At 36.0% G+C, this 12,899-nt stretch overlaps 1 protein-coding gene across 1 annotated transcript; it reads right to left on the minus strand.

The window, feature by feature from the left end:
* Positions 1 to 11,415: 11,415 nt before the first annotated feature.
* Positions 11,416 to 12,502, minus strand: LOC131067080 (pathogenesis-related thaumatin-like protein 3.8). The gene is made up of 2 exons (XM_058002007.2): positions 12,343 to 12,502; positions 11,416 to 12,243 (listed from the first exon to the last, which is right to left on the minus strand). The coding sequence occupies exons 1-2, from the start codon at positions 12,407 to 12,409 to the stop codon at positions 11,633 to 11,635; spliced, it is 678 nt and encodes a 225-aa protein (XP_057857990.1). The 5' UTR covers positions 12,410 to 12,502; the 3' UTR covers positions 11,416 to 11,632.
* Positions 12,503 to 12,899: the final 397 nt, after the last annotated feature.

Raw genomic sequence — 12,899 nt, forward strand, 5'->3', positions numbered from 1 at the left:
AGAACTTCAGTTACATTTGTTGTCTTGAATCCTGCAGTTGAAGAGCCAACACTCTGAATTCCGCCGGTGGGGGAAATATCCCTGCTTGCAGTGACCTCTGGTAGGTCACTCTATGTTTCCATTTCCTTAAGCAATGGTTTGTTTTCCTTAGTAGTTGCCGGTGGCACTGATTTTGTATTAACCTATTCCTATGCTGGAGCCTGTTGCTCTGCTTGTTGCTCTGTTTGTTGTTCTGCTTGTTATTCTATTTTCCCATCTGTTGGTTTACCTTTTGTGTTATCTGTGTTATCAGTTACCGGTGGCTCAATAGCCTTATCTGTCTGACCGGTTGTGTCCTTGTCTACCATAATGTTGACCTTCTGAGTATCAACATCTACTGTATATAATACCTCAGAATTACAATTTGTATCCTCTTGTGATACATCCATACTCTCATTAGCTAGTTGATCTTCAATTTTTGTTACCAGTGGAGTAACCAGAGGTTGTGGAGATAAATTATCTCTTATTTTGATGCTTGGAGGTTCACCAACCTTTCCTTTTCCCTTATCCTTGTCTTTCTGATATACCTTGATTTGTTTAGGGTTTCTATACTATTCCTATTTATCCTTTTCAACAAGGAATATATCCCATGCATTTTCAATTTCCTCTGCAACCTCTTTTACTCTTCCAACCATTAGTGCAATATGGCAGTATGCAGTAGAGAATACTGACTGGTTAGCCTCTAAAATCATATCATCTATCTCTTTTGGAGAGTTAACTGGGTAGACAGTAAGTAATTTTTCAACTTTTATTTTCTTGTCAATCTCTACAACAACTTGTCTTCTTGCTTCTATTCTCTTGAATAGTTCATCCGATAGTTCATCTACAACTTGCATCAAGAACTTCTTGTAGGTATCCAAGTGTAAGATAACACTATTTTCAACCTTTTCTTTATCATCAATTGATAGTGAGTCATATAGTTTGTTGATGTTTTTAAGTTGTCCTTCCTCTGTTATTTCATCTAGCAATTTGTCAATCAGAGCAATATTCTATTGAGTCCTTTCTTTGGTGTCAAATTTTTCTTCTTTGGAGTTATCTTTTTAGCTGGGGGCCTCACTGCTTGTTGTTTTTGTCTGGTTCTTCTAGGCAAAGGTGTGGATATTGGTGAAGGTTCCCTTTTCCTCACAACTCTTTTAAATGTTTTTGGCATGTCACTCTCTGAAGAAGTTGCTACCGATGAAAGGTGATTTTTTGGTTGTTGTGCCTGTAACTCATCTTCAACGATACCGATTTGTTTCAGTACATCTTCTTTGATAGCCTTAGCCTACCTTGAACCTCTCCTCACTGTTGCTTCTACTTTCTTCACTCTCTTCTTGGATTGAATTTGATTTTTAATGGTTTTAGCACTGCCAAATACCTCTTCCTTAGGTTCATTGGGTGCTTCCAGAAGGGCTTTAGCATATGTTTCAATGATGTGATCATCTATCTCATAACCCATTTCAGTAACCCAAAGTGTTCTTGGGATAACTGCTTCCATCTAGATCTCATCCTTCTTAATCACAAAGCATATGTCATCCTTATATTTATCTACAATTGTTTGTGATAATCTTACTCTAGTGTTCATTCTAGCCTTTAATGCTTGAAAGTATTCATTGATATTATTTTCTCTGTTTGCACCCATGTTGTTCAATAAGTCAGATAGCTATTTACCTACCGGTATGTGAAATCCAATGTTTTTATTACCTATACCGGGCACCTATTTGGTTATATGTAGCATTAAGCAAACAAGTAAGTTACCAAATCTAAATGTCCCTTTCTTATCCTTCTTGATCTTTCCTAGATTGTCAATAAGTTCATCCTTTAACTATTCACATACATCAATTTTCACATTATCCTTAATCATGTCATGAGCACTTTTTATGCATAAGATGGAAACTGAATTTAGTCTGTTTGCATGTGTTGTTTTGTAACCTAAAATCATGCTAATGAATCTCACATTTATGTTAGTTACATCATTCACTCTTAAAGACCTTTTGTCAGATGTTGCACCGTTAGGGTCATTACCAGGTCATTTGAGACCTTCTTTGTCTTGTCTAGTCTATTACCGGTGGAAGGTAACCTTGTTACAGCTTTCACAACTTCCTTGGTAATTTTATGAATTGAATCCAGCCAGAAAAATTCACGATGTGCCCTGCTTAACACTATCCTTATCACTTCCTTGGGGAATTATGGGATGCAGAGAATTTCTGTGAATCCTAGGGTTTCAATAATTTTGTGTTCAAGTTTCACATTACCAAAATCATCACATATGACAGTCTTGTACATGTTCTTGATTTCCTCATTACCTAATTCTTCTATATGGCAATGGATGTACATTCTAGGGTCTTCTGCAAAAATGACTCCTTTGGGGATTTGGGAAAATGCACCAACATTATCATCCTTTTTAGCTATCTCAGGAACTAGCTAAAATATAGGCCTAGGGTGTTTGATTACCTCGACTATAGTAGGGTTTGCTATGAATTCAGGTACAGAAGAGGATGCCATGATTATAAATACCTTTTTCTGCCTTTGGAAAGATTGATTGCTGAATTGCTTTGCTTCTTTGCTAGAAATGCCTTAGCTCTAAAAAATTTGTGCTTTTTGAAAGTTTGAATGCTCAGTGAAGTAAAATGGAGCCAAAAACACTAATTTATAATTTCAATCGGCCAACTACCACATTTAATGCTTGTTGGTTAAGTACTTAACATATTTGCTGGTATAGAGGTAATTTCAACTTCTTACCATCAACCGAGGGAATAATAGCATATTTCTCATTTGATTGCTAAACCCTCAAAAGAAATTTCTTCAATTAGATGAAGAGACTCCTGCCGGTGGAGTGCTACTATGTTCTGTCGGTGGAGTGTTGCTTGGTTCTACTGGTGGAGGAGTATTCCCAACACCATTTAGGTCTGATTTCTTGATCCATTATTTTGAGAATTCCTGCTTTACTTCTTCAACCTTTTCTTTACCTTTCAAACTGGGACCTTTGTTGTCTACTGGTGGTGCCTTACTTCTGCAGAATTTTGCAATATGTCCAATTTTGTTACATGCATAGCAAGTCACATTATTTATCTAAATAGCCTTTCCATAACCTATGCTGGTTTGTGTTCTACATTGATTAGATAAGTGTCCAAATCTTCCACAAACATAACATCTCACATTCATTCTGCAATTCTCAGAAGTATGACCAACTTTGTTGCATTTTGAACATTGATCGGCGGGTGTATTGGTATTCTGATAATTTCTAGATCTACATTGATTTTCTCTATGACCATACTTGTTACAGTTAAAGCATTTGCCATTGAATTTATAAGCAGTATGTTGCCTTACCGATTTTCTATGATCTTGTGTGTTTGCAGTACCAGAACTTTCACCAATTTCAAAGCCAAGACCATTAGTGTCACCATTAGGTTTTTGATTCTTCAGCAAGTTACCAAGTTCTTCTAGGCTTTTCTTGAATTTCTCTTTATGTTGATTTGCAACAGCTAGTTCTCCTTCAAAGATACCTTTTTGTCTCATGAGTTAATTTGAGTCATTCTGTGCATGCATTAGATCTATCTTCAACATATCATTTTCATAACTAAGTCTTGTGTTTTCATTTGCAGCATCATTCAGTCTTCTTCATTCTTCTTTCTATCTTCAATTTCTTTACAAAATCTCATAGTCATATCCTGCATCTCATTTTTTGTTGTCATGCTTTCTTGTTTCAGTTTATTTATCAGATCACTAAGAGTTTCCTTTTGATCATTCTCATTTTTCATCTTTTCACAAAGTTCTCTTCTCTTGTTTCTTGAAATAGTAAGTTTTTCTTGAAGTCCTTGAATGATATACTGAGCAGCCTTTAGATCATCTTCAAGTTTGATATTTTTCAATTTTTCTGCATCATATTCTGAGAGAGCCCCTTCAAGTTGCTTCATCAAGTTTTCCATCTCTACCGGTGTCAAGATCTTCCTCAAGTTGTTAAGCTTTTGAAAATAGAGGACCAAGCTCTGATACAAATTGTTAGGATTCCCACAAATACTGAGAGGGGGGGTGAATCAGTATCTAACCGGTAATAAGATTTTCTTAACTTAAAACATGTAAAGCATATTAATACTGTGTACTAGTAAATAGAAAGTAATGCAATAAACAGAGATAAAAACAACCACATGAAAAACACACCATAACACAATATTTTAACGAGGAAACCCAGTGTCGAAAAAACCTTGGTGGGATTTGTGACCCACAATATTCACTTACTGGCCAATAAGAGAATTTTACTGCTACAAGAGGGGCCTGCACATGTAGGAAGGCCAAGTTCCTAGAGCTCACTTCTCAAATACAAAAATGGGAAGTCTCACTGACTTACAAAATGGATTATATAAATCCTGTGTCTTGTACTGCTTCAAAATAGCATCTATTATGCAAGATCCAGTACAGGTTTCTGCTCTGCTTCATACATAAACCCTTAACCTATATTTCGCATAATAGGTCTGCCTTATTTCACCTTATTATATTCCTCTATCTATTACAAAATGTTCTAAAATGATCTCTCTTATATAAGAGTCATTTTAGAAATTTCCAAGTCGACTTACAATGATTTTTCAATAATAAACAAAATATATTAACAATAAAATTCATGTCGGCTTCTATGCCAGTATGCTTCTTTTCACTGCCAGTGCTGGTGGTCTGTGTGCCAGTATAGAATCTAACTTTGCTAGTGCCAATGGATTGCCTTGCTGGTGTCATAGGATTGTAAGGTTGCCATCAATGACAAAACCTTCGATCACCTACAATGTCTAATTGGAGTGTGCATTTGCCAACAAATTCTTCTACCGAAATGAAAATTGACAATCTTTCTCAACCGTGTCTTGCTTACAACAACAAATTGCTTCTATGAGTCAATTCAAGTTTAGTGTGCCTACCATTGATGTTGTGAGCCCACTTTCTCTTGATATTGTTAAATTTGTGCCACCTAAACATGTTGAGATCCCTCAATTGGAACTCTATAGTGGAAAAGGTGATCTTCTCACGCACGTCAAAACATTTCAAACCTTGTGTATTGATTTTTCTTATGATCAACAATTGCTTGCAAAATTATTTACAAGAACACTAAGAGATAAGGCTTTACAATGGTATTTCTCTCTGCCATCTTATTCTATCACTTCTTTTCAACAACTAGAAAATTCTTTCATCCAACAATTTTAAAACAACATTGGTCCTAAAATAACTTTGACTAATTTAATGCATTGTAAACAAGTTATTAAAGAAAAAGTGACTGTAATGATATTCAAAGAATTTTCTTTTCTAATTTACAAAAAGATATCAGGGAAAAGCTATTTTTGTCTTAGTTTACTTCCTTTCTACAGTTGTGCACAACACTCCACAATTATCAGCTGGTTGTGAGTCAAATGGAGCAATCCACTCTTATGGCTTCGAGTGATAAGGGCCAGAGTGTTCAACAACCATTTGTGAAGTTCAAACCAACAAAAAAGCTTCATAAAGTTCAATGATCCAATCAGCAACAACAATGTGAATGCTACAACAGGTGTACCTTCTATTTCTAATTTTTTTCAAAGAGAAAGACAATTTACTCCTTTGAATGAATCTTTACATAGTATTATGTCTCAGTTGTTGCAAATCAATGTTATCAAATTTCCTCTTATAAAACAAATTGATCCCCCCAAACTTGCATCTCCTTATTTTGATAACAATTCCTTTTGTCAGTTTCATCGTCAACCTTGTCATGATACTAAGAAATGTTTTGCATTAAAAAATAAGATTCAAGACTTGATTGATAATAATACTATATATGTGGCAAGTGTGAAATATAAAGGGAATAAATCAGTAGCTCCTCCTAATAAAAATATTAAGATTTTCACTGATCCCTTGCCATCTCATAGCTCTAACGTTATTGAAACAGTGCCTAATTCTCTCACCTCTTAAGAATTCACCTTTGTGGCTCCAAACTTGGTTAATATGGTAGAAACACAAGATATGTCTAAGGATCTTTGTATTACATTTGACCCTAGTGAGACCATTAGAGGACCTGATGGCCCTTTATACATAGTTGCAAAGGTTAAGGATATCCCTTTCCGTGGTTCCCTGATTGATCCCTCTTGCATGGTTATTGTCATAACTGAAGAGTATATTTTCACTCTTACATAAACCACTTTATGATACTTCTAATGTGGTTGTGAAGTTATTTGATGGCTTCTCTTGTCCTACCATTGGCTCTATCACCCTTCATGTTGAGGTTCATGCTAAATCCATGGATGTTGACTTTGTTATCATACCTTCTTCTGAGCAATTCCATGTGAAGTTGGGCTATCCTTGGCTATCTTCCATGAAGGCTATTGCTTCTCCAATCCACAAGTGTCTTAAATTTTCTCACAGGGGAGAAATCATAATTGTGAACCATAGCTTATTTCTTCCATCCAAAAGATGCCTCGATGTTCCAATTGATCTCTTTTAGCCTAAACAATTTTAATCTCTTCCATCAAGGAGCATTGCTCTTTTTCAATCTTATAAAACATAGAATAACTATATGATATTATCCTCAAGTCAATTTATATCTCCAACACTTGGCATTCCTATTATTCTTCAAGATGAGATTCTTCCCCTCTCAGATAGAACTAATCTCCCTCCTAAGGAAGATTGTCCGCCTACCCCTATGGATGTAACTTTACCTTCTCCTAAGGAGAACAACAATATTCCTCTTAAGGTTAGACCTATACCTCCTCCTCATGATAAACTTGGTCTCCTTCCTACACCTAATATTCCTCCTTTCTATGGTGCAGTTCCACCTCCTTCCTCTTATCGAGAGAAGAGGCCTGCTTCTCCTATTGTTCTACCAAAAACATCTCAACCGAAACCTTCCACTATCAAGGAGAGAGATGTTCCTACTTTTTCAAGTGCTCCTCCTCCTTCTTAGGCTTCCACTAAGACTTAATGAAATCGTTGTACAAGACAATGCCAATGACGATGTCATGTTCGAGCTCGTGAAGCTATCCCTCAAAATACTCAATCTCCTTAGACTCCAACAATTGACATGATTCCCTTTTCTCATAAGAAATATATTCAACCAACATCTCCAAGTCATAATTTTCATAAAACATGTGATGGTTTTACTCCTATTCGTGTTCTTGCTCCTCTTTCTCTAACCATTGTTGAAGAAATGGGTGAAAATGTTATTCATAATGGAAAACAACTCCTAATGCTTCTGATAGTGAGTATGAGTATGTTTATGTGGACAAGCATCTATCAACTGAGTTTTCACAAACCCTAATCCTAGCTCCTAGAATCCAACAAAGTGACTTACAACATGAGCATAGTCCTTGTTTGGATCTTGTGATATCTCCATCTATTGTGCTTGATATTGCTCCTCTGGCATGTTGCTCACCTTCCCAAAATAGTGATCAGCAAGATCAATAGGCGGATGTCATGCTAGATTAGTGATACTAGCACTGTAGATATTTTTCTCTCTCCTTTCTTTCTCTTGTTGTGACCATTCTTCTATGTGTATCCCTATTCTTCTATTGTTTCCTTAATGTTTACTTGGTGATGACGCAAAGCATTAAGATCTTTTCTTGGTCTCGTTCATGTTGACTCAAAAGACATCCTCTTATCCCTTTTCTTCTAAGGTGGTGTCCTTTGGGGAATGAAGATTATTATATGCATATACATACATGATATACATGAGTTATCATACAACATATTGACCCTGAGGAAAGCGACACTACCTCATGTTTTGTGTTCATTATCCTTGGGTTTATACCTTGATTGGGAGATAAATTCTTGTGATAATGTGTAGTGGGAGGCACTTTTTGGGCTCGTAGGCCTATGACCTCACAGGCTTCTACAGGTACCGCAGTGTACCTACAGCCCTGCAGTGTACCATAGGGACCTATGGCCTACACAAGTGTACCTACGGGTAACCGCAGGAAGTTGCAGCCTACATAGGTGTACCTACAGGTAATCGCAGTGACTTGCGGCCCACATAGATGTACCTATGACTAACTGCAGGACTTGTGGCCCCCGCAGGTGTATCTGTAGAGGGGCCCAAATTTTATTTAAAATTATTTTTTAATATTTTTTTAATGGGCTTTTAATAAATTATTTTTATTAAGATTTTTAAAATCTTTTAAAAAAAATATATCATCGAATAAGCAAATTGGGAACAATTTTTTCTTGTCAACTTCACACCTTTCTTGCAACGCTTCCAACCGGCAGTCAGGGGGCCTATTGCTCCTTCCTTTTTTTTTCACTTAGCGACATCCCAATCAAAGGCATCTTCATTTGCAGTATTCTACAGGGCTTCTTTGGTGGCATCATCTTCCTGTTTCCAGATTTACACTATATCATATTGTATGTGCTTACTCAAGCAATGTTGTACTCTCACTATCATAAAGTGTCACACGTCTTTGTATCTTGTCTTTGATGACTATTTTATGTAATCCTCTTGTACACATAGATTAGGAGTATCTTGTGAGACTTGGTGCATGGCTCCAGATGAGACTTAGATTGTACACATTTATGCATGGCTCCAGCGAGAATTTGATTGTACCAGTATTTCTGTCATTTACAAGTATCTTGTTGATGCTCAAAGTAGATTGTCTCCATGCTTGATCTTCATTTCGTTGCAGTGAGTGACTAATCATCATCGACTTGGTACCTAGTTTTGTCATGCTTTGACATTATTGGTGCAGCATTGGCTCTCTTTCTTCCTAATGGAAAGGTATTTTGGTCAACATCATTGGACCATCTTTGCAGGTGATTTTACATTGAGGGGGGGCTTTACGATCTCTTCTTCTCTCTTATTCATCATTGAGAGCATTTTGTGCTTTCATCATCTCTCTCTTGGGGGAGGGTTTTTCCCATTGGGTTTCTCTCTCTTTCCCCGCTTTATGGGAGATTGCATTTGTATTTGTACATGGGTAACTGACATTTCCATGTAGCCGAGACCCATCTTCCATTTCTTAGTTGCATTGTAGACTTAAGTGCATTCCTCTAAGTTGTACTTAAGGGGGGGTGTTGGTGTAATTATTTATTCATGCTGGATATAATTACACTTTACTTAAGTTTACTTAGGTACATGCACCACATTGTAGTTTGAATATGAGACACTTAGGGAGATGCGCTACATTGGGAGTGTGTATGTAGGAGAATTTCCACCTTTTCTGGTGTGATCTTCTTACTACTCTATCATATCCACTTATTGTGGAGTGATAATTCAACCTTTGGTGGGTGATCCACCTCATGTGGAATATTTTACTATTTCTCCTACCTACCCCTACCTACCCTTGCATTTCATTGAGCCACATGTCATCATTGTGTGCTCTCTTGTCTCTTAGCCTTGTCTTTATAAGCAGGATCATCTGTACATTGTATGAAACAAGTAATCTTGATGATCCAGTTCATCAGTATTTCATCATTGATAGAAATACAGTTCATTCTTGTCACATTTTGTTCTCTCTTATTTGTGCTTTCCATTGCCTCTAGATCTTGGCAAAATCTCACAAAATTAATCAACTCGATTAATTGATTAATTAAATCAATTATCTTTCCAATCTCTATTTATATCTTCCCCTTTGCTTTTTTTCAAAAAGCATTCAATCAGTCATCTTTAGTTAATATTTCAATCTATTATAATTAACCAATTCAATTAATTGATTAATTGCATCATTCTTTAATTCTCCTCCAATCATTCTTTTTCTATCTTCCGATTAGCTTTTTCTGAATAAATCTTTCTTTGTCATCAATCAATTAACTCTTTTATTTAATCAATCTATTCTATTCCATGTCTGAATCAACAGTTCAACTATCAATCAGTCTTTGAGCTCACTTGAGTTCCACTTCTCACCCAACCTCATCTTGAAATCTATAAATTCATTCATCAATTCTCCAATTTCAACAATCACGAACTTTAAAATAATGTGTCACTTGCAAGTCAGCAGTGCAATCTGAGAGCCATTATACCACAAGAAGAAGAAGATCAATGGAAGCTACATGTGATCACGGAATATGGAGTTTTGATTGAAGATTATAAAATCCTATTGTCTTGTTTGCATTATTTCATTGATATTTGTTAGGATTCTTTAATTAGATAGAGAATTGTGATTTCCCTTTACTTCTAGTTATACAGTGATGAATTTCACCGAGTTACAATGGTTACAATTTCTCTATGCTTACAATTCTCCTCAACTTCCTAACATGCAATATAATACCAAATTCATTATTGTGATTCTTACAAAGAAAAAGAAGACTTTAAACTAGTGAAAATACACCTTTGTTTTTCCTAGCCACGTAAGATACATAGACCAATAAATCAAAAAACTAAATATCAATTGTAATTTATAATTTCCATTTCAAGTTTTTATTAAACACATAATATACTTGTTACATCCATCAAAGGATTCCTAGAGCTCTCCCATCTCTAAATACACATTTTAATTCAAACAAAATCATTTTTATATGGAACCATTTCATATGATAAAAATAGAAACACTTAGTACATGTACATATTGTTACATATATATATTCTCTAAAAACCACAACAACACTTTAGTACCCAAATTCAATCTCTTTTGTCAACTTGGACAAATATATACAAGGAAATCTTCATCTTAGACACTCAGAATTCATAAAATGATCCTTTGATTTTGTTCAAGAAAAGTTAATGCACACAACTATTTCATTTTAAACTCACAAACATAGTTGTTCTCTTTTGCACTTATAATATTCACCAACTAGAAATCTAATTTGTGTTGACAAAATGCACATACATTATTTTTTTATTGTGCAACCATTAAATACATACATAATAAAATGTGTCTTTTGTACCCACAAAATGCATGAATATTTTTACTCTCCTTTTTAATTCGAAACACATAAAAAATGGTACTCATTGCATATAGATATGTTATACTAGTAATCCACTTTTTTGAATCATTTACAATTGATGAACTTCAATGTAAACATGTAGTATAAGATACAAATTGATTCCAAAAATATTGGAGTGCATGTACACCATCTTTTACAATAACTATTTGACCCTCTGTAGTAGATCTTGTATAAGGTGAAGAAATTATTCCATCTTGTATACAACTGAAGGGTTAAGAAATAAATGAATAGTTTTTAATGTGAAAAAAGACACAATTCTCATTATTGATTTTATGTGAAAAAAGACATAAGATGATGAACAATTATGAATGTGTATTCTTCTTAAAGAAGTGACTGCATTCTTTCGACCATTAATATTTTTATTAATTTATATATTTAAAAAATTATAAATAATTGCATAATTATAATAATAGACATAACCTATATTAATAATAATAATAGGAGGAGAAGCATTTAATATCTTAGCTATGAAATAACACTTAAAAAAAAACATGACATTTAATTTTTGAATATAAGTTTTTTTTCAAAATATATATTTATTATTAATATTCTCTCATAACAGTGTATTGCGTGTCAATTACGCTTCTGTCATTAGTGGTGAGATGACAGACATGTTTTATTGGTCGATAATAAGTGGTGAGAGTTGCAACTATGCAGCTACACCACAGCGTCAACACAAAGATGACAGCACTTATTAATATATTATTCCACACAAACATAATCCTATATATATCTAGGGACAGAATACAATACTGTAGTCTGTACCAGAGGGGCAAGCGAATGTGGCTGTATCGTCCTTGGGATAACTGTAGGCCTGGGGGCACTGGTTCTTGAATATCATCGAGTAGTTTGTGGCAGGGCAGCTATTGGCATAGGTGCCAGTGCAGCAGTACTGGTCAGTTTGAAAGGCAGCGCAGGCACTCTTGCATCCCCCATCCACCTTCAGTTCAGCAGGGCACACAGCGTTCACGTCTGCTTTGCATGCAGGGGCGGTACACTGTGCATTGGTAGGGTTGATGGAAAGAGGAATGTTGAAGCCGTCCACCAGGGAGACGTCGTAGTAGTCCTGGTCGCTCTGGGTGTACTCGGCCAGCGTGGCGGGAACAGCTCCCGAAACTGTGCAGCTCAGTTGGCCACCGCAGTCACCGGTTTGACAGGTCCCTTTGCCGCTCGCATCGAAAGAGCAGCCGGTTCGACCCCAGAATCTTGCCGACTGTGTCCCTGCCGCCAAATTAACCGTCCATGTCTGACCCTGGGTCAGCTGCTGCCCTCCTCCGGGTAGTCCCGCCGCCCACACTGTGTACCCGCACTGGTTCTTTATATCAAACTTAACTGCTCCCGTCTCTGCGACAAATCACACACACATACTATTATTGTTAGCCTTGGAAATGTATATACTATTCAACTACGTACAACACCCATTATGTTACTATGATAGCTTACCTTGAATATAAAGAGATATGGCCATTCCAGCCACAAGAAGAAGCGCAAGATCTGATACTTTTGCCATTATAACTAGTATCTATATCGCATACAGCAAAGACTGAATGAAGATACAAGGAGGGGTATGTCACTTATATAGAGAGCTCCACCTCCTACGAAGGTAAGAAGGCAGCAAAGAAGCAAAGACCCGACTTTAAGAGCCGTATATCACACGAAAGCCCTCTTCTCCTTTTTAAATTTGTCTAGGTTTTATATGAAGATACGCCCAGACCAGCTACAAGAAGCGCAATAGCTGAAAATGTTGGCATTATACAGCCTGGATTATATGAAGATCAATGCATTTTGTACATGAGGGGGGATTTATTATTTACTGTTACCAAGAAAGCGTAAACCCAGCTTGAGAAGCGTTGTATGTTACGGCAACCCTGGTCACATTCAAACTTTTCTTTGAAAGATTTTAGATTTTACTGTGTAAATATTTTCAATCAAGATGTGGAGAGTCATCAACGTTTTGTAACATACAGTATTAATCTTTACTTTCTACATTCTGACAATAG

Source organism: Cryptomeria japonica, chromosome 8, assembly GCF_030272615.1.
Source record: "Cryptomeria japonica chromosome 8, Sugi_1.0, whole genome shotgun sequence".
NCBI lineage: Eukaryota > Viridiplantae > Streptophyta > Pinopsida > Cupressales > Cupressaceae > Cryptomeria > Cryptomeria japonica.

What these genes read in the sequence shown, in the direction of transcription:
- LOC131067080 (XM_058002007.2), bottom strand. Translation starts at nt 12,409, where the DNA reads ATGGCAAAAGTATCAGATCTTGCGCTTCTTCTTGTGGCTGGAATGGCC. An exon ending in CATATCTCTTTATATTCAAG is followed by an intron (nt 12,244 to 12,342) that starts GTAAGCTATCAT and finishes GATTTGTCGCAG; the next exon opens with AGACGGGAGCAGTTAAGTTT.